Below are 22,120 nucleotides of genomic sequence, written 5' to 3'. Positions count from 1 at the left end.
AAATAGCTTTGGGAAGTCAGTCCTGGTCCAGTATGCAACTTGTAAGCATGTGAAGCTGTAGGAAAAGAAATGTCCAGTGCCATCCCACTGAGAATCGGACTGTTCACAGATACGTAGGGGCGGCTTGTGTCCAGCAGGAAAACCTCTGAAAGGAGAAATGCAATATCTGCTATTCAGAGATTCTTGAATTTGACATGAGGTAGAAGGTAGATGAACCTCTTTAACCTTTTTATTTGTGGAAAAAACATTATTGGCGACTATTTGTATCTATGTTGGTACATACATGTGGAGGGGATCTTTAAAAATTTATTAATCCCAGTCTACTACCCAGGGAATAACTTTATCTAGATTTTAGCATTGTCAATGATCCCACTTACCTTTCCTCAAGCACCCAGCTCTCAGGACCATTGTGGTAAATAATACCAATTTACTAATTGTTAGTTGTGAATAATATAAAGAATGAATAGATGTATGAGTCTTGTCTTAATGCTTGGTGGCTGTTTTTTTTAGCACACACCACAACACAGTCACAATTTTCCCAGAAAGTCATGTTCGGTCGGTATCGACCTCTGACCACAGTCCCCATACAACTTCAAGAGGGGGTAGTATACACACACAATACACCCCACCGTCCCACTTCCTTCACTGCGAAGAGTATGTTTCTCATTCCAGCTTCTTCGGACTCGTGATGCGTCACGCTCTTCGTGTTCTTTCCCTCTACATTTTATCCGATGCTCACATCGCTCATTAGGTCCAAACCAAACACTGCCTGTCCAAACCAAACACTGCCTGTAGATAGGGGCGTTCTTCATTGTCAAATACAGATGATAGCAGTGTTCATTTAGTTGCAATCTGCAACTTCACCACTAGAACACTCAAGTTTGTTTTATTTAATGAAATGAAAAACCAAAATGTATTTTGAAGAAAAAATTTATTTTATTCAGCAAAGATGGGTATAGAAAAATGTGCAGTTGTGGCATTTGTGCTGTAATCCAACAACCCTCAGCCCCAATAACAAACTGCTCCGTGGATCTCACTATAGAGCACTTACACTGTCAGATGTACAAGTGTCATAATTGACTCTGAAAATGTAACCAAAAACACGCTGAAGTTGAAACTAACTGCTCTGAGCATGATTGGTGTGAACGCAGCTTTAAAAGGAAGTCACAGAAAGTGACAGTGTCTTATCTGGGAGAGTCAGAGGTGTGAATGACGCCTCGAGGCTTCCTGCAAGAAACACAGCAAGCTGTAGCACACAGGAGTTCCTCGTTACAGAGTCAGGACCGCTGTCCAGATCACAGACCTGCTGAGATATTCACAACAATAAAGCAGTGGAGAGGGCGATTAACACTCTGAAAACAGGTGGCGTGTTGCTTCAGGTCCTGGGGAAATGATGAAATATGATCCTGGAAGTTCCCTGTCAGTAACAGATCCTTGTGTTTCAAGGCTTGATGCTAAAACGCTGCACAGAGCTGCACACTGATTCATCTGCTCCTGCTGTTTCTGGCTGTTGACATCAGCCTGATGTCTACAGACAAATGGCTAGTTAGCGGTAGCTTCCCAGCATGGAGTCCAACATGTTGAATGCTGCAGACCGGACACGTACTGTTCAGTTGACTCCCATGTCTTCACATAATCAGATAAAACCCTGTCAACAAACACGAACCAAGAGTTCAGAGCAGTGTGCAGAGTCTTTCCTGCCCTTCTGTTTGATTGGTCAGTGTAGTGTGTGGCCAGATGACATGCGCTGGGCGAGGTCAAACTCTTTTTGTTCGATTTTTTCCAGCCACATGCTGCAGGGGTCATTGAAATGAATAGGTTGTTTTGGTTGTTGGAGGAACGTCTTTTGCAACCCAATGGTGGGCCTCGTGAAAGTGTACAGCGGCCCCTTAATGGGATCATTTCCTGTCAGCTGTATCCAGTTCTCCTTAAAGGACCAGTGTGGAGGATTTAGTGGCATCTAGCGGTGTAGTTGCAGACTGCAACTTACTCAATTCATCCTTCCCTTCCAAGTGTTAGGAGAAACTACAGTGACTGCAAATCGTGCGGAGAATGCCCATCTAGAGCCAGTTTTTGGTTAATGTATATATTCCATACCTGCCAGTAGATCCTCCTAAATGTTACACACTGGACCGTTAAATACACATTACCAAGTTTATTGTATCTGATAAATAAAAACTAAACAAATGTTGTTTCTTCCTCTTCAGGTGTACACAGCGTCTAACTCCAATGGGACGACCACGGGGAAAACCTTTAAGGTTCACCTTCAGCTCTGGGACACAGCCGGACAGGAGAGGTGGGTGGGCTCCTCGTCACACAGGAACTGGCTCGTTTTTCCATCATGACAATTACAATTTTGTTTTACAATCACTTGCACATATTTCTTTTTTCAAAACTAACGCACACAGAGCTGTACTGCACTCAGCTGCAGCTCCTCTAATGGCCAATAGATGCTGCTCAAAGAAATGCAACGAGTGAGTCTCTACAGAAATAAAGTATGTTTTATTTCTTTTGCTTGATTGACAGGCAATAATGCATCTCATTCTGGCTATAAAATTTCACATATTACATTGTGGCTGTAATGTAATACATGTTAAATGGTGGGGGTTATGGCAAACCACTCAAAGATGAAGCTCATTGCTGAAATCGAGTGTGTATAATCACTCTGAATGGTTCTAGGGAAAAACAGATCAGTGCCAATTATGTTTGTGTGTGTGTGTGTGTGTGCCTCTTTGCCTGGATATACCGTATGTGTCAATCATATATGTGTGAGAGTGCATGTGCGTGGTCTTTAATTGGAACGGGCCTCGATGTGTTGAATCTGTTTATAAAGGACCGATGACTCATTGGTGGATGAGTCAGTGTTACTTACATAATTTTAACTTCTGCTCAGTGTAACGGAACAAATTCCTATTTCCATAAACTGATCTCCGTGATCCTTTAGTCGAGCGCCTATTATTCCACCTGTGTGATCAGTTCGTCAGACTGTTTGCTGTGGAAACACCTCCTGATATCTGCCGCTTTATCCTGATTGTTTGCCTGTCACATATTTGCTGATGAAGCTTCACATGTAATGTTTACACAGAGTTATGTTCCTTGCTGGTGTCACACCCAGAAACCCAGCATGCCACAGAACATACAAGTTCACTGTGGACATTTTCAACAGTTAAGTCTTGAAAGGCACTATATAAGTACAGTCCATGTACCATTTACTACGCTGACAGATTTTGAATTGATTTGGCAAACTTGTTAACAAACAGTAGCCTGTTTACACATCCAACAAATGCAGAGCAATATCATCATTCATGTGGAGTCATTTTGTGTCTGCCTGACAAACGTAAGTTACTCTCTATTAGCTCTGTTTTGGTCTCCACCAACTTCTGTGGGTTTGTCACAAAGAGTGACCCCTTTCACAACAAATTGCTTCTCTGTTAATATGAAAATATGAATGGTTGTAGCTTTAAGTATAAAAGTATTACTGTAACAGTCCTCCTACACTCAACACCAGGTTTTGCTGATTGTTTTGTGAATGAGCTCCACTGTGCAGAGTTTGACACTAAAAGGCTGTTTTCACACTCATTCACCTAGTCTCAAAGTCAACCCTGGTCCATGCAACTTATACAAGTGTGTTATGGAAACTTGAAACCTCCAGTGCGCATACACTGAGAATGGAGTTTTTGGAGGAGAAAGGAGACTTGTTGTTGTCCAGCTGTTAAACTTTTGAAATGGAAAAATATTTGCATATTCCTGGATATTTCACTAAATGTAATTTTAAGGAATTTGAAATGACAAACGACATCAGGTACAAATTATTATTCAAAGCAGATAATATTTATGTGTCACAAAGACATGTCTGGAGGGAATATTTAAAGAACAAATGAAAGATCTGAGAAACCTGTCAATCAAGCATACATATTTCCGGTGTGTTCCAGGTTCCGCAGCCTGACAACGGCGTTCTTCAGGGACGCCATGGGGTTCCTGCTGATGTTTGATCTCACCAGCCAGCAGAGCTTCCTCAATGTCAGAAACTGGATGAGTATGTTGTTAACGTCACAATTTCTTTACGTGTTTAGAAACTGCATTGTTTTAGCTTAGAGGTCTTCTTCTGATCTTGCTATCAAAACATTGCTCTATAGTGCCTCTGGTGGTGAAGTGAAGTGAAGTGAAGTTCTCATTATATTTGCACATAAAATTAAGGTAGTTTTACGCCTGGTAAAGGGCATACGAAGGAAGCATAAAATAAAACAGCAGTAAGTGAAACTATTTGCAGAGTTTTTCACTTTTATCAAGTTCATTCAGCTGTGCAAAGATACAGTTTTTCTATATTACACTCAAACATCTCCTTTTTTCCGTTTGTATTCATTTCCAGGCCAGCTACAGGCCAATGCCTACTGTGAGAATCCAGATATTGTGTTGGTAGGAAACAAGGCAGACCTGGCCGACCAGCGGGAGGTTCAGGAGAAACAGGCCAAGGAGCTGGCTGATAAATACGGGTAGGTTTGATTTTCATGTACAGTGTGTGGGTATGTATTAAAGGATCACCGGAGTATCGATAATATTGGAGAGACTGAACATAAGTATTTCATAAAGAGCAGGCTAGCTGTGAGACGAGCACTGAGACAAACCACAACATTACAGACAGACAGTACATGACTCCAGTGCAGCACTGACATTTCGCAATTTCTCAACAAATGACTTCCTGTTAGACGAGTTAAAAATCGCTTCTTTGTGTCATTCCAGCCAGGCAAGACCTCTGCCTGGTGTTGCCAGGCAACAAAACTCTGTTCCAGGAAGTAATAAAGTCTGCCTTAAACTCTGGGGAACTCAGGGACGTATAGGTACAATATGACGGCCAAATACTGTCAGTTAAAAGTTACATTTAAAATATATCTACAGATCACATTTAAAGTGACAGCTTCAGTCTTATTTCCACAGTCAAATATTAATCATTATTTACAGTATTTTTAAATGATAAATATTTCAGAAAGATTTTTTCTTTAAACGTGACACTAAAGATAGAACACAACACTTACAGAGATGTTACCACCAATTGTTATGATCAATAATCTAATGTATTAATCAGTTGGTTGTTGAGTCAATAAAGTGTGAAAACGAAACACACAAAGGGAAAAATGGACAAAAGCAGCAAATCTTGTAATCCTTTACGGTTATGTAAACTGGAATAGAGTATTTTTACTTACTCATAAATGAATCAAATAATCTGTTATTAAATCTTCATTCTGATGACTGATTGGTTACTCAACCTATTGTTTCAGGACCAAGAGGTTGCATATTAAAGGATCCTGTGGTAGTTTTGCTAGTTTTAGTACATGAACTCCAATCCTTGGACCATATTGATTGTTGCTGATCATTTTCCAAACCACCCAACCATCAGTTTATACATTGATTTATTATCTCCTTCAAGTTTACTTCTCTGTGCGTGACTTCGATTAGTTAACAAAAGCTAATTATCTGCATAATGCTATCATTATATGTTGTGAGAGGAGAATGTTTAGAAAACTCCTCATTATCTCACTGATGAGCAAACTTAAGAAAATGAATTGCTTAACTGAGTGAATGAATTAATAACCAAAGGATTAGCTTGGCTGTCTTTGTGCATAGTTCAAAATGTACTGGAGTCCCATTTGGTTTTTAATGCATAATATATGAGGATAAAGTAATGATCAAGAGGTATTTCAGATACAACTTGTGCTTTAACAATTAATGAGGAATAACAATGGCTAATATGCTGTGACTCACTTGTTTTTGGTCTATTAGTGTTGTAGTATTTTAACACTATTTGTGTGCTTTGATTTAGCTGGTCTGACAATGAAATACAGCATTGCCCCCTTGTTTTTCTTTAAAATCATAAGCCATATGCATATTTGCTTCAACGTTTTGCTCCATTTATCAAGCCATTAATACGGTTTGGTAAGTTTTTTCTACCGTATGACCCCCACGCTGGGCTCTGTAAGTCACTGCTGTAGTCAAGACCACCTTTGTTAAGTCCAAAACCACCGTTGTCAAGTCCAAGACCAGGACTGGGTGAAAGTCAAGACGTAGTTCAAAGAGGTTCGAATCCAAAGAGTTGAGACAGAGACAAAAAATATAATGCTTTTGTCATTGCAAGTAACATTGACTGGTTTAATGAAAAATCCATCTAGAACGGGCCCTGACATTGAAGGCCATGGTAACCAAAGCTTGTTTTCTCAACCACCATGCTTCATCAATGGTTTTGCTTTATGGAGAAAGTTACTTCAGAAAAAAATAATGTTGTCTGAGAACAGAAAAAATGTCCATAAGCCAATGATGCACCTCGCAATAATAGCTCTGATAAAGCAACACATTTCCCTTGTTGCTTGCTGTTATGGTCTCCATGAAGTTTCAACTCTCTACAAGATGACTTTAATAGAAATGAACTGGAATCAGTCGAATAATGATGGGATTGTTTGTAAAATGGTTCTTATGTAGTGGGCTAAACCCTTCTACTGTTGCGGAGCTTTTTAATAGATATTTCTGCTCTTGTCCCTCACAGAATCCCGTACTTTGAGACGAGTGCAGCGACGGGAGCGGAGGTGGACAAGGCGGTGATAACGCTGTTGGACCTGGTCATGAAGAGGATGGAGCAGTGCGTCGACAAACCGCCCGTCGAGCCAGCCAATGGCAACGGGGCCACGAAGCTTGCTGAGGAGCAGCCCAATGAGAAGAAATGTGCATGCTAGATCAAGAGGCGATTCAGGAAACGACCAGTCAGCGTTCCTCCGTTCGTCCGTCCTTTCTACTCGCCACATTCCCTCCTTCTTTTACTTTCTCTGTCATCTTTGATTGCATGTTTGTTCATCTTCCCTGGTCACTCTCTTCTCTCTAGAACTAAAGTTTAGCCATCTCCTGCTCCTCTTTTCTTTCTGTTCCTCTCCTTACCCAACTGTCTGGCAATGAAACAACTCTGTCCCCCTCTAGTGGATTTTCAAAGTAATACAGTCTTAGCCTGTTTGCCTTTGAGCTCTGTTTAAGAGGAAATTAAAACAGGAGGGGACAGTTTCATCACTGTCAGACACATAATGTGCCTCGGTTAAAACATGCATTCTGGGAATTAAGCTCTGCACGCTCCCAATTTCTCTGCTTGCAAGTGGTTTGAATGATTTAAATTGATCTAAACAGGCAAAAAGAGATTTTCAAAAATGAATTTGAACTCTTTAAAGTCTCATCTCTTCATCACTTCGTAACAGGGGAAGCATTTTGCTTCCTGTTTAGGCTGTCACTTGAAGACATCCTAATCTGGGCCATAAAGAGTCAGTCTGTGTGTCTGTGTAAATTAATTCATGGTCCTCTCCTGAAACTTTTCCTCCTGGACCAGGCTGACCAACTGTGTGACCAATGTGTTTCTATTTTAATTGTTTGCCCAGTTTCACACTGTTTTCAATGCTGTACCCATATTAGCCACATATGGTCATATTTCAGTGTTAGACATTTGTTAAAAATGCACCACGTTATACAGTTAGCTACAGTGCCATATTGGAGGTCTCTGACACCCGTCTCAGATTGCTGTGTGTCTGTTTTTTGTTAATCTAATGTCAGCTTGTTAGCGTCTATAGCTAACTTTAGGATATGTATTTTGAATCCAGCTGTGCAGATGAATATTAGGCCTATATTAAATATTTTATTAAAAACATAACATAACAATACAAAAGATGGAGATACCCCGACACAAAGCAGAAGAAGCTGAATATCCTCTGTCGAGTATTTCTTTTTCATAAGCAGATTATTTTACTTTATAGTTACCTTTTCTTTGTATCCTGATTACTCCACAAGCCTGCTGTATAAGACATTTTGTAGCTAGCCATCTACAGACGAGCTAACGTTTAGGGCGTCAGAGCCTGGCAGTGTTAGCTGTGGCTACAAGTGGGACGCTAATATTAACAAAAGCAGCTGATTTGTGTTTCTAGTAAAGATGGTTTGCAATGTTTTAGTAACTTTCATACAGAGACAAATCAAATAGAGAAAAACCTATCACAATACTTTTGTATCAGTCTTCTCACCACACCAACAACATCTTGTTTAAGTTGTCGTTTTCTGTGCCAGTGCTTCAAGGTTTTCTAGTTTCTAGTTTAGCTAACGTAATTTACCGTGCTTTTGTTCCTTTGTACAGGAGTGCCATATGATAGATTAGAAGTAGCTTTGTTTGGGTACTGTGGACACTTTTACATTATACTGATAACATGAGATACTTTGTCATTTTGCTAGTGCTTCAGCTAGCTCTCTGTCAGCTGCCCGGTTGGTTTACTTATTCTCCATTAAACCTCAATGATGGTGCCAGACTGGCTGATAGCAGATAGTACACCTTTCATATTGTAGGACGAATATGGGTACAGCATGGCACACGTGAAATGGCGAAAAAAAGCCTACATTGTATATTATTAAATAGATGTATTGTTCCACACTGATCTACTGCCTTGGCTTTTAAAGTGTTATTCCACTGTGGCGGAACAGACTTTAACCTCTGTGTGTGAGAGTTTGAGATAAGTCAGCTAAAAATATCTGCTGCTCTGGGGAGGCAATGTCACCGTAACTTGCTAACATTTGCGGAAAATGTAAATCTAAAAAAGTTAATGGCTATTTACAGATTACAGATAGAACAAACATGACATGTACTGTAAGTCATTATAAATGCATTGAAAAACAGTTCAATTAACTATAGAAGATAATTAGGTCTAATCAGAATCATTATCATGAAAATGGCCTTTCTGAGAATGGAAAAATACCAGATGTCAGTTAGTTGGGTGACATGGGCTTTTCAGGGCAGCTGGTTTTAAATGTTGAACTCTCATCTCTTTATAACAGGTAATCAGACAAAGTGAAATATCGCTTTAAGGCCCCATACATGACCAATGTTGTTAGAATATAAAGTGACCAATTATTTATATTAAAAGAAATGTAAAGCATAGATTATTATTTGCGTTGTCATATTTTTGTTATGTTCTTTATATCTCACACTCGCACTCATATCCTTTCTTTCTTTCTTTTTTAATTTTAACGTCCATCAAGAGAAAATTATTTCCACCATTTATTTCATTGCTATAGTGCTCTTAAGCTCAATTGTCAAATTAACCCAAAAATGACAAATTAATCAATCAAGTGTGTCTAACATGAAGAAAATACACTATTATAAACTCTTGAAGTACAGTAGAAATTGATTAAGACTATTTCTCTTTGGTCTGAACTGGACTTCTTTGGTTCAACACTTGAAGTTACTGTGGACCAACTTTTTTGTGTCTCCAAAGTTGTGTTTTGTTGCTTAACACTACATTGTTTTTTAATTGCATACCAGACCATTTAACAGTTGCTGTGCAGAAAACCTAATGAAATCATGTTACACTGAAAGGAAATTCAGTTTAAGAGTTCAGTTTAAAAGGCTGCATGTTTTGTACCGTGATGCTACGCTTGAGCATAGCAAAAAACATGAGTCTTCAGAAGCCATTTAAAGGTAAACTTACAAAAAATGAAAAATAAATCTGTTCATTTAAATGTCAAAACTCAGCTTTGAGTCCGAGATGATCTCTTTTGTTTTAAGTGCAACTCAACAGTTTTCATTATATCAAGTAACACCTTGATCTGCCTTACTTCATGACAAATCTTGAGCCGAGTTGACGTGTACCAGAAACAAGGGAAATGGTCTTTTTGCTTGCCACCTGCTGGCAGCTAAATCCTTATTTTGTCCGTCAGTGAGCCAACGGGAGGGTTTAGTCCCAACTCACAGCTGCATAATATTAGGATTACTGCAGGTTGGTTTTCAAAGTGTTCTGAAACCAGTGGCTGCCAAATGGGTCAGCAGTAACACGAAGTATACTGCATGTGTGGCTTATTAATGGCCTGGTGTGGTCATTTTAAAGATGATAAAATTCTGAATGTTTTTCAGTAACATTTTTAGCATTTTGCTCTATGGATCCATACAAAAATAAGTTAAAGCGCCATACAGCTTTGGCTTCAACTCGTTGTCACCTATATTTAATCTGCCAGTGTGCCAAATGAAAAAAGGAAACGACAAAAACGAGCGATTGCTTGCGACAAACCCAAACCTCATTCTGCTGTTCACTCAGAGAAACTGCCTTCACAGTGAGAAAAATGTGTTTTGTGCTGTATTTTGTTTAAGAGCCAAGCAGAGTCATCTGCCAACAGCTGATCCCTGTGCCATATTAAACACTCACTGCTGTTAATTCGCTAATTATAAAGACATAAGGAGATGGCTCACACTGTAACATCCTCTCACAGTTACTTATCAGGATAACTCTGATAATGTTCCCATAAAATTCTGTATCTCTGTAGGTTTGGTTGCACTGTTTCCGTTTCAATGTCACTTTTCTTTTGTTCAAATCTCTGTTTGATCTTTTATGAATCATAATGTACAGGTTACATACTTCTAAACTTACAGAAGCAGCTTTGTGAAATCCTCTGAACACAGGTTTTTTTTTTTTTCTTTGCTCCAACTTTAGTCCATGAAACAAGTCCTGTTAAGCAAGTGATATTTTAGTAGAATTGTATCATTACTGAAACTAAAACGTTAGGAGCAGTGGCACAAGTTAAAAACACAGCATTGACATATTATAACTTTATAAAGTTCTTACGGCCATAAGGCTGGTGTTAGCAAACAGCTGCAGACACAGAGTGATATTTTCAGTCCATTGGAGTAGAGTTTGTGTCCATCTGATAAATATATTTCCAATATTTACTATCCTCTTTAGCTCTGTTTTGGTCTCCACCAGCGAATGAGAAAAATATATAGCTAGGTGTCTATGGCAGGTAGTGTACAGTGGGTGTATCAGCTGCCCGCTGCTGGAAAAGGGTTTGATGAGACTAAACCTTACGTTAAATGTGCCGTAAAACCAAAACAATGAGCTGAAAGAGGCTAAAAAGCTCTGTATCGTGCTGCATAATTCTTGGTAGGTTCATTATGAGTGTCACATTTTGCATAACACAATGTTACTATAAAAACATTGATTAGTGCAGCTTTAAATGTCTCATACATGTCTTTAAAATCACTAATCAGGTGTGTTACTTTTTCTCAGTTTTTGTTAAGTTTCCATGTTTTTGGTAAAACAGTTAAATTGTGACTTGGGAAAATAATGACATGGTTGTACATAAATGTAATACAGCCTTATTGATGAGGGTGACTGGCAACACATTTTGGTTTAAATGCAGAATTAAAAAAAGATTCTTATTTCTCCAGTAATTTTAGTACATTTATTTTGCAATTACAAAAAAAGAAAAATGAAAATGAATTCTTAAGATCTACCCAACAGCTCAGATCAAATAAAGCAAGGGGACAAAAGTAGGTAAAATAAAAAGCATCGACTATGTCAAGTTAATGCTGCTTTTCTTGGAGTCCAAATTCCCAGTGCTCCTCACCCAGATGGACGACCATTTTCCTGCATATGTTGAACCAATGCCTTTTAATTGTGACAATTGTTTGAACCAATTTGTCAGCTTTTATCTGAGCCCTTCTTTTTGTGTTGCTCATTATATTTTCTTAATTTTGATTGAACTTTAATAATACATTTGTCTTCTGATGTCATTTTGCTTAAATTCAGTATTCAGTTGTGCCACAGGTGTGTCTGACATCTACCAACATTACATTTATTTTCGCTGTAGTCATGTTTTTTCCTAGCATCTGTTTAATAAGTCTTAAATGGTTTTGGTAGTTTTTGACTTCACTTTGAAAGTTTACACTGTTTGGAGAGTCATGTTGTGCCTGTTATTATTAACTCTTCTGTCTGATCCTCTGTAAAGTTTGTGAGCTACTGAGTATTTTAATGCATTACTGATTATAGATTACAAAGCAGAGAGAGCAGAGACCAGACGTCATGATGTTGTTTTTGTGCCCAATATATCAAAACAATGTATCACTCCAAGTACCTCTAAGAGCTTTTTTATTTTTGGAAATCCTCTGTGTGTGAATTCTCTCTGATGCCTGCGGTTTGTACACGTTTCTTCGGTTTTCACTGCGTGTATCGATGCCTGTGTGTGTTTGTTGGGTTTGTTGCACCGTCAGCATGTTTGACACAATAAGAATGAAATGACCTGTGATGCGTTTAATGTTTCTGATGTCAGAGCTGCAAATAAATCTGTTTGTTTTATCCTGTGTTTTTTTTTTCCAGGAGAGTGTGCTTTGGGTTTAGTTTGATGCAGATAGTAACTGCTGTTTTTTCATTAGAAAAGTTAAATAAATTGCGAAAGCCTCTGTTTGATTATCAAAAATGTGTGCAAGAGTCTGATAGCACTAACAGCGAGGCGTTTCTGTGTTGGTGAGGCTCACTGCAAGTCTGTCTCAAAAAAAAAATAGATTGAAAAAAAAAAGAGTTTTGAAAGATAACATACTTAATCTTACAAGATATGGAACAATGTGCACACATATGTTGATGTTTTGAGTAATTTGGGAGGAAACTAGATCTAGAGACACTAGACAGAGAAAATACTAATAATAATAGAAGTCTGAATTTAGCCCAGGGGTATAGCATTCACCCTCCCTTTCCAACCGGGAGGGAGAAACTATGGTGGCCACGAAACATGCATAAAACGTGACCCATGGCAACTTTAAAATGGCTCATTAATATTATTATGTTCAGGTTTTAGATTATACACTAATTAGCACATACCTTTGAATATTAATATAATAACATAATAACATAGTAATAATAGCAATGCTTTTGAAGGGTTGCTAGTTAGCTGTTTCTTCAGTTTTTGTGGCAACCGCTACAATGGATGCAAAATGAAGGTCTGACTGCATTTCTATGGGGCCAGCTAAGTACAAATATAGCTAGCTTAGCTGCTTACTGTAGCTACTTACTACTAAACAGAGCCTGACTGTGTGACCGCACACAAACAATAGCCATTATTGAGTAAATTGACAAGTAAATGATTCTAATATGTACATTATAAAATTTATTTTTATTCATGTTTCAATTAGTACTACCTTGAGAAGGGTCTATCTGCAGTCTCACAGACTACACAGAGATAACTTCCTGGAATAACATACTTTTTTTGCTTTACGTTTTTAACCCAAACCATGATCTTTCTTAAACCTAACCATGTGTCATGTAGTAGCTGTCCTTGAGAACTATACCCATAGATAGACCTACTTGACTGCTTTTAACACTAGCTTAAGCACAAAAATTGCTAGAGGTAATAGTATCATTTAAGCTAACATTAGACAGCTAAAGTTTTACAGAAATAGTCATAAATGTTAGCTTGCTAACAAACAGGGAAGTCTCTCAAATACTACACCCTTTTGCTATCAGTGAAAAAGAATCTCGTCACTGTACCTTCAGGACAGGAACGCCCAGCTGAGGCAATGGCTATTAGACCTTAAACAAAATCATCTGGCAGCAAACCCCCGGCCATCTGGCACCTGCTGAATGCAAACCAAACAAAAACTACTTGGAAAAAATACTTTTTGCAAAATTGCTTAAAACACTGCATCAGCATCTTTTGTCACATTTCCTGAGGTGTGAATTTAATATTTCTGTGTTGAGTTTAAGTAAAAAGATACATTTACCCCCTAAATAAAATGTTTTTAAAAAGTTGTCTTTTTGGTTGTGAAAGTGTTATAAACTGGAACTGAACATGTATGTTTTGACGAGTATCTTTGTAGATTCAGTTTTATCTTGCCGAAGCGTTTGTTTTAGATGATGATTGATCGACTTTGCAGTAAATTTATTCAGGCTTTGTGAGATCTGACAGCTGATTAAAGATGACTTAGTACTATAATAACTTTGGGATCTGTTGTGTTTGTTGTTGTTCACTTCACCACTTCACTTCACTACACTGTGTGGACACAGCTGGTTAGTCACATCAGGCTCATTGATTCAAATAAACAGCCGTTTGTTCAGGTTTAGTTGTGAACACCGTGTCCAGAAATCTCACTATGTTCCCACCAGAGTTAGAATCTGGAAATCCCCAGCTTGGCAAGTGTGTGTTTACACTGGTTGTAGTGAGAAACATGGACACCATGATGATTTCATTCGAGTCACAAGATGGTTATTTTACATATAATTAAAGTGTTTGTGTTGATTCTGGCGCCCCTGTCAACAAGAGTGTCATTTTTACCATTTCCTCATTTCATTTATTTCAAGGGGAATCCGACCAAATCTGACCCGGTGGCAAGCATACAGGTATATTGCAATGTTCTTATAACAATGTAACATGTAGATTTTGAAGCATCTTATTTTTGGACATGGACTCTTTGTTCCTGAGCAAGAAATCTCCTGATCTCTTCTCTAGCACTATCACAGGACACAAATTGTACACAATATTCTTGTGTACATTCTTGTGTAATTGGAGTACAGTGGTGGTTTTCTTCTTACATATCATATCACAAGTTCTTTGTATTAATTGCTGACAATGTCTTCTTTTGCTTCTATGACCTGTGGAGCTCCTCAAGGCTCAATCCTTGGACCTCCTTTACTCTGTTTTTTTCTCTGTTTCATAATATTGCCATGTGTGGCACTGGCTGTTTGAAAAGACAGGGAAATATTTGACTTTTTTTTTGATTTAGTGAAAGCTAAATTTTCACTTTGTCACTTACTGAGGGGATGTTTATAACAACATAGCAGTGCAGTTTAGTAGTGTGCTAGTGTCAAGCAGGCTGCTCGGTTACAGGAAGTAGTATGCCAATGCTTTCTTCACAAGCCATTTTTGGTTTTAAACCTCTCCTGCACATTGTTCTATTTCCTATAAAATCTGTTGTAGTTACATACAAATGTATAGTGTATGTGCAAATAATAAATAAATAATAATGCTACTTGTTGTTAGCAGTGTGTGAACGTTAAGCCTCATTTGAAGCCACTTGTTATTTTTACTTAATGTGACTCTTTCTGGAGCTGCTGTGTGTTGCCGCACGTAAATGTACTTGTCCGGAGGACTTGGCAACGCTGTGTTACTTTGATTCAGTTAACCCCCCCAACACCCTGCTGGCCTGTGTTTCATATATATATGTTTTTTATATATATGTTTTTGTTTATTATTTATAACTGTGTCGTAATGTGTGTAATACTGGGAACTTTCTTCACAAGAAATAAACACCACCGGGAAAACTGACATCAAATTAAAGGGCCTTGTTTACAAGTTTTTATGTTGTTTTAGTGTTAATTGTGTTGTTTAGCCTGTTGAATTCTCTGGGCAGAAAAAGTAATGTGCTCTGTACTCCTGGTACCAAATAGGGGCTCTATGTGTAAATTAGCCCTTAATGTGCTGTTTTTTATCTCCATTTGGAGGAGAATCCCAAATCACACATGAAGGCAAAATTGTTTCAAATATTGATTGCTTGTAAAACGGATACTCACAAAAAACATACAAACATTACCCAGATTTCAGAGTGGAGAAGACTTTACTTGCAATTTGTACTAAGAAACTTCTCACCAAAAGAGAGAATCGGAAAAACAAAAATAAATACCCGAGAACAGCAGAACCGGTAGAATGAAGGTAGTTACAAAAATAAGTCAGTGTGTTCAATTTCTTTTTACATATGTGTAGACACCCTCGCTTTTTCCTTAAAAATTAAAAATAAAACACTAGTGACACGGTGTAGCAATTACATTCCCAACAGCTGAAATATGATTTATACTCCTGTTTCCAATACAGCAAAAGACACCAACAAATGTAAACATAACAGAATCCAAACTGTATCTGAGTATTAGCTTTATGTGTTCACGACAGACGTCCTACAAGCAGCGAGCATGGACGGTTGCCTGGGTTCAAAGTACTCACCGTTCAATCAGAAGGAGGAAGTGAGCATTCTTTATTTTCTTTCATTCTTTAAGTTTTGGCTAACTTTTTGGCCACAGTCAGTATCTGAGAACGAAACCAACAACCGAGCCCTGTTTGTTTCTGTCTGTGCGCTTAGTTTTCTTTTAAAGGGAAAAGAAAAGTAATTTCTTCCAAAATAGGAGCATACAACACATTAAACAGATGCTACAGAAAACCACATAGCATATAAACTGTGTTTCTAATTAATATTCTATTTTTTTTCCTCTTCCACAAGTTGCATTAACACACATCTTGGATCCAAACTGTACTCAGACATTTATTCTACTTCTGAGAGCTAAAACGTCTCAGCTGTTTTTAAACATTTTAAAACTTTTTTATTTTTGTGAAATTAGTGAATTCTGATAAAATGAATAAAGATGCAGATTTAATGCCAAGTGTGTAGTGAGATTTTCTTTTTTTTTCATAACCAGATACTGTATGTGGGAAGCACAGCAAGTATCAGTACAGCGGTAAACCCCTTTAACAAAACACATCTCTAAAACAATACAAAAAAATGTAATTCTCTACAATCATTTCTTTGCCCCGCAAGCAATTGCAAACACAGAACGTTCAATAATCTTCAAATCATAAAAACAACATTAACAAAGTTCAATATAAATAATTTCGTAATTGTGTGTTAATCAAAAACAGCTACAATCACATCCAAAGGTCCCTCCTCTGCAGTCAGTAGTGTGTCAGCAACCAGTGTGGAATATGTTCAAATACTGCAGGTGAATGTGTTAAACTACACAGCTTCTAACAGGGGAAATCAGCAAAGCTCCAACAAATAAAAACAAACAACGCAAAATCTGAGAAGTTTGTCACATTTACAAGGAGCCGCTGATTCTTTGAGTTTGAACTTTTTCCAAAAATATATTTTTCCATAAAGCTTTTGTGCAACTGGATAATGTAGAAATTCCTCTCTCCAGAATGTACTTCTGGCTGTGTAAAGCTCATTTGGTTTGTTGTAGCGAGAACAGATTAAAAACAACAAGGCACCTTTATCAAATCCTTATTACTGTATGCCATTATTGTCCACAGCAAGCTTTCCCTTTATGTCTCTCTGCACCAAGCTCCTGCGCATTCATTACCAAGGCACGATCTATTTATTTTTATATTATTTTCTTCTATTTAATATTCTATGTAATAGAAAAGGAGAAAAGATAATGTTAAACATGTCTTCATTGTGCGTCTGAGTCAGTCACACTGACAGTGAGGCTGTGTATACACTGCTCTTTGTGAGTGTTTATGAATAGATTACTGTTGTAATTCCTGCTGGCCACCAGGAGAGGGCAATACATCTGTAAGGTAATTTCCTAACAATTTCATCAGAGGTTTCCTGCAAAGAAATAGGTCATTTGATACTAATGGTAGAAAAAAATAAGGTGTTTTTAGTCAAACTGGTCTACTAGCAGGTCTACAACTCAACATGTATGGAGAATAAGGTTTCCAGTAATAAATGCATTATAGATTTATATACACGTGTTTAAATGGAGGAAAATGAATGATTTCGTCTGTTTTTCTCCTGTAATTAGTACCAGATTACACAGTTCTTTCCAGGACACTTCCTAGGAGATTACTGGGAAATACAATCTGTAAAAACTAAAAAGTGTTCATCAACATTTGCAACTTCTAGCAAAATGGAGCCGACAGTGACAAAAGAAAAAATCCTGCTGGGGGAAAAAGTTGAACACTTCTTTTTTCTTGTCTAGCCATTTCCCTCAATAGCTGAAACTCCTGATGATGAATATGAACTCCTCATCCTCAGCCAATACTGTTCTTTCCTGAGAAGTTGAGTGTTGATCACAATAGAATGGACTGAATGCCTCCTGGCTGTAATAAAGTGGCAGCTTGGTCACATGTGGACGCACCCTGACGCTGTCAGTGTGAAGATGCTTTATGTTTTGTAGAACGGAAGAAAAGGAGGGTGAGGGTTTAGACTTTGGTGACGCTGGTGGTCTGTTGCTGCGGCAGCTGATCGTCGTCTTCATCGTCGACACTAAGGTCCAGCCTCAGGTTGTCCAGAGTCTGACGAATGGTCAGAGTCTCCTTACGCCTGTGACAGAGAGAGGTGGCGTTACTGTACACGTATTTGCACCTTTGTGTTCGAGGAAACCGATCTGCAAGTTCCACCAATTTCAGATCGGCTTGCCGGTTTGGACATTTGAACAAAAGATTAACCACTGGTAACCATAGCACCCATACTGATGCTTTACGCGTTACAAATGATCACTAAAATCCAATCTGTGAGGATCACAGCTAGTTTACAGGAGGTGAGTGTTTCATACCTGTACCAGCCCATTTAACTGTGTGTGTGTGTGTGTTTGTATTAGACTCCGTACTTTGTCTGCATGTGCTGGTCGAGCAGCTGTCTCTGCAGACGGCTGCTTGTCTCCCTCTCCTCGGCCAGTTCTCTCTGGGTGTGGCGGTGCTGCGCCTCCTTCCTGCTCGCCTCCTCCTCCACCTCGTTCACCTGGCGCTTCAGGGAGCGGATCCTCTGGGTCATCTGGAGGACCAATCACAGAGCAGCGCTTAGTTTGGACACACAGGACCAGACTGACACATTGACATGCGACACAGAAACACCTCAAGGTGCGAGCATACGTTGCTTCTGTACCGGCACAGTTCATCAAGTCCTCTCTATAAAACACATGAACTATAAATGCATATTAGTACAGGAACTATTTTGTAATACTGCCTCCACGTGGAGAAGGAGAGAGAGAGTGAGTGTGTGTGTGTGTGTGTGTGTGTTACCAGGTCTTTCTGTTCAGTAGCTATCCTGTGTTCCTCTTCCATCTGGTCACTCAGCTCGTTGATCCTCCTCTCCAGTTTACTGATGGTGTTTGTCAGAACTGCTTTGTTCCTGAACCACAAAACACAAACACATCAGCCAATACGACCACACACTATATGTGGCTGTATCTTGTTTATATCACAGCTAACCATTCTTTGATACACCAAGACAGTTGGACTTGGACCTGATACAGATATATCTCTCACATCAGGAGCATTCAGAAAGCGCTCAGTGACATAATACACAGCAGACGTGTTCTCTGAGGTTGGTGACTGACCTCTCCTCGGTCCTCAGAGTGTTCTCCAGCTCTTTGACTCTGCTCTCCGTCCTGGAGATAACGTCCTCCTGAACTCTGGAGCTGTGAAGCTCCTCCACCTCCAGACGCAGCTCACGCAGCTACACAGACAGACAGAGATTTCTATTAGAGATTAGGTCTGAATGTGTCTTTTCCTCCTTTTTGGCAATGCATTAGGATGTATCTGATTGGTTACATGTCAGCCAATAATCCTCCTAAGAACCTGCAGTACAGAAATGTCAAAGATATGTTTAGTTTCCATTACACAGTGTGTCCACCAGAGGGCGCTGACAAGTTGCTTTTTGCACTGTAAAATGTGTGTCCCACATTTCCTCACAGTTCCTAAATAATCAAATTTAAGAAATCAAAAATGTTTCTTTGTTATGCTAAAAAAAAATTATACCAGTTAATAAATCTTCAAAAACACACACACACACATTACCTGTCGCTCCATGGCAGCTTTGTCAGTCTCCAGCAGCTCGTTGAGGTCTTTCTCCTGGATCAGCTTCAGCTGCAGCTGCTCAGTCTGACAGCAGACACAGACACGTCTCAGTACAGTCAGTCTCATCAGTATAATGGACGTTGGAATTGTCTGCCAGTGCTTTTAAAATCCTGTTACTGACTAAATATCCTCAGTTAACTCACTTCCTGTCTCCTGTGTGTTTACCTGTTCGATGGCTCTCTTGTGTTTGGCGGCCCATCTCTGCTCGCTGTCGTGCAGCTCCTCCAGATCGCTCTCCAGGTCGATCATCTTCTCCTGAGAGAGAGAATACGTCATCATCCATAAACAACTGAACTAAACTTTTCTCAGGCTGATCTGAGGTCACTCTTGTGTCTCATCAGCAGAACATTCAGGCTGTTTAGAAATGGGACAGATTAAGTATCTTCAGAAATAGCGACATGATGAATATTTGGGATTATGGAATTAGCAGTTGATTCCTAAACAGGATTTGCATAATTAATGCCTCATTAACCCCAAACTCTGATGGTTTGCATGACTGATTAATTCAAGTGGACATCTCTGTTTGAATCATTAGGTCACGTATGCAAACACACAGTGGATACTGTCTGATCTACAGCTGGAAATAGAGTTCGCTCCAAGGATGAAACATTATTATAATATTTTATTTATTTATTTTTAATTTATCCCAAATAAAAAAGTAAGGTGTGTGAACCTTTTTGTATTACTGTCAACTCGGTTAGCAGCCTGAAATCCCACTCAGGTTGATTCTACAGACCAAAACCAACAACCAACGCCCTATTTCCTCCTGTTAGAGTAAAGATGGTCAAAAACTAGAGTGAGCAGCATGTCGGCGTATATTTATCTGAGCTGTTTCTAAAGATTCACATCCTCAGGAGGAACCAGTGGGCTCAGAGCCACAGACAGGAAGTCAGAGAGTATTGAGAGATAGATTAACACATTGTTGGTTTTCATCATTTCATGGGATTTGGAAAAAAAGAATCACACCATCCTTATCCTATAAATCTGATACCAGTTTGATATTAAATAGGTGTTACCCACAGGTCAAATAATTTATTTTATATGAACTTGAGCTTTCTTTTTTGTCTTAAAGCACCAGAACACCCCAATTCCTCTGTTTTTATTTATTGTACATGATGTTCTTGTGTAAATGCATGGGAATGATGGTGTATTAATGTACTTGCCATTGAAACTATCAAATGACTGACGCCAGTACCTGAGCCTGTTTGACTTGTTTGATCAGGTCTTCTTTGGCCTGGTTGGCGGTGTGCAGCTCCATGTGGAGGTCGTCCACCATCCTCTCCGCCTGCTTACACTGCAGCTGTATCTTCTCCCTCAGCTGGATCTCCTCCTCTAGCGTCTGCTCCTTATCAATCAGCTTACCAGAGACCTGCACACACACGCAGAAACACACACATCCTGAGGTTGCGTTCGTACAAGAGTGGTTCTCAGCTATAATCAAAAACCAGTAGCTTTATCTTTTTAAGTTTATTTTATCTATGCAACAACATAAAACCCCTTAAAGTACAGCTGAGCCTGATGGGAATTCTGTTACTGGACAAGTGGGCTCACCTCTCCTTGCAGTCTGTTGACGAGGGCCTGCAGTCTCTGCAGCTCCTGCTCCTTCTCCAGCAGAGACTCCTCCAGCTCCTCCACCCTCAGCGTGCTGTCCTCACGCAGCTTCTGCTGCAGGTTCAGCTCTGCTGTAGCCTGCGTGGACACCTGCAGGGCCTCGCCCAGCTGCAAACACACACACACACACGCACATTTACTATACTCATACACACATCTGTGCTTAGCTCGGGTTGATATTTTGGACTTTATCTGCCTCTGTTTGGTGACCAGAGGCAGTTCTGACATCAGTAATGATGATACCAAACGCAGTTGCTATGATGCTGCTGATTGTTTAAAGGCTGTGAGTACATAACAACAACCAATTAGAAACTGTCCTGGAAAGATGAGCTCATATTCATATTTTGTTCATATAAATAAATAAATATACAAACTTCCTTTTATTTTTTCACTTTATTTACATTCAGTCCATACTAAAGAGAATGTACTTGTGAATCATCGACTTTGGATTTTTTTTAATTCCCAGGAACTGAACTGGTTAGTCAGACTACAGTTTGACATTCCTCTGTTCTCATTTTGGAAAAGTTTTTCTGTTTCTGGGATGTTTTTACTGACATTTTACATTATTAAGGAAACATGAACAACAACTCAGTATGAAACAAGAATCTCAAAATGCCATTGATACAAGAAAGAATTTAGTGCTTTTGTTTAATTAAATTGAATGGCTTTATTTTCTTATTATCTACAGTCCAATGACACATAGAAAGGTGGTGGAAAGGATGATGTAACATGGTGCAATTTTGAAGAAAGATGGAAACTGTTGAATTGGTAGTGAAACCCAGATAGTCTTTTAGCACAGCAGCTGCAGATTATTTCAATCAGAAAATATCTCTTTATTTCTCTGATTCTCTGCTTTGATCTTGTTAATGACGCTCCTTCACTTCACTTACTCTCAACCTGGCTCGACCAGCACTCTCTCTCTTGAACTCTAACTTTGAACAGTGCGTTCACAAGCAGCAATCAACAAATCCTACTCAATCTGCCTTTACTACTACTACTTAATAAATTCAAATAAATTTAATAATTCAAATTTAGGATTTTTAAATTTTTTCTAGGGTGATGACGTCAACAAACGTCATCAAAGATTCAATTCAACTCAATTCAATTTTATTTGTAGCGC

General features: G+C 38.9%; 2 protein-coding genes across 2 annotated transcripts in view; one reads left to right on the top strand and one right to left on the bottom strand.

Annotated features, from left to right (window-relative positions):
* Window positions 1-2,207: 2,207 nt before the first annotated feature.
* On the top strand, window positions 2,208-12,131 carry rab27b (RAB27B, member RAS oncogene family; the record flags this gene model as incomplete). The annotated part of the gene is given in 4 exon segments (XM_035668200.1): window positions 2,208-2,296; window positions 3,933-4,036; window positions 4,370-4,493; window positions 6,536-12,131. Coding segments are annotated over 4 exon segments (504 nt in total), but the record flags the coding sequence as incomplete, so codon positions are not given.
* A 3,230-nt stretch (window positions 12,132-15,361) lies between these two features.
* LOC118332980 (cingulin-like protein 1) overlaps window positions 15,362-22,120 on the bottom strand; it is a 62,235-nt gene continuing 55,476 nt past the window's right edge. The window contains exons 16-23 of the mRNA XM_035668446.1: window positions 20,941-21,108; window positions 20,585-20,758; window positions 19,555-19,644; window positions 19,330-19,413; window positions 18,870-18,988; window positions 18,553-18,661; window positions 18,141-18,304; window positions 15,362-17,854 (exon numbers count right to left, since the gene is read on the bottom strand). Of these exons, the coding sequence (XP_035524339.1) occupies window positions 17,734-17,854; window positions 18,141-18,304; window positions 18,553-18,661; window positions 18,870-18,988; window positions 19,330-19,413; window positions 19,555-19,644; window positions 20,585-20,758; window positions 20,941-21,108 (1,029 nt within the window). The 3' untranslated portion in view covers window positions 15,362-17,733. The remainder of the gene's footprint in view (window positions 17,855-18,140; window positions 18,305-18,552; window positions 18,662-18,869; window positions 18,989-19,329; window positions 19,414-19,554; window positions 19,645-20,584; window positions 20,759-20,940; window positions 21,109-22,120) is intronic.

This window comes from Morone saxatilis, unplaced genomic scaffold (genome assembly GCF_004916995.1).
Source record: "Morone saxatilis isolate NCDOM2014 unplaced genomic scaffold, NCSU_SB_2.0 Contig21, whole genome shotgun sequence".
NCBI classification, from domain to species: Eukaryota; Metazoa; Chordata; class Actinopteri; family Moronidae; genus Morone; species Morone saxatilis.
Note: the sequence above shows the minus strand (reverse complement) of the source record. Positions and strands in the feature narration are given on the sequence as shown.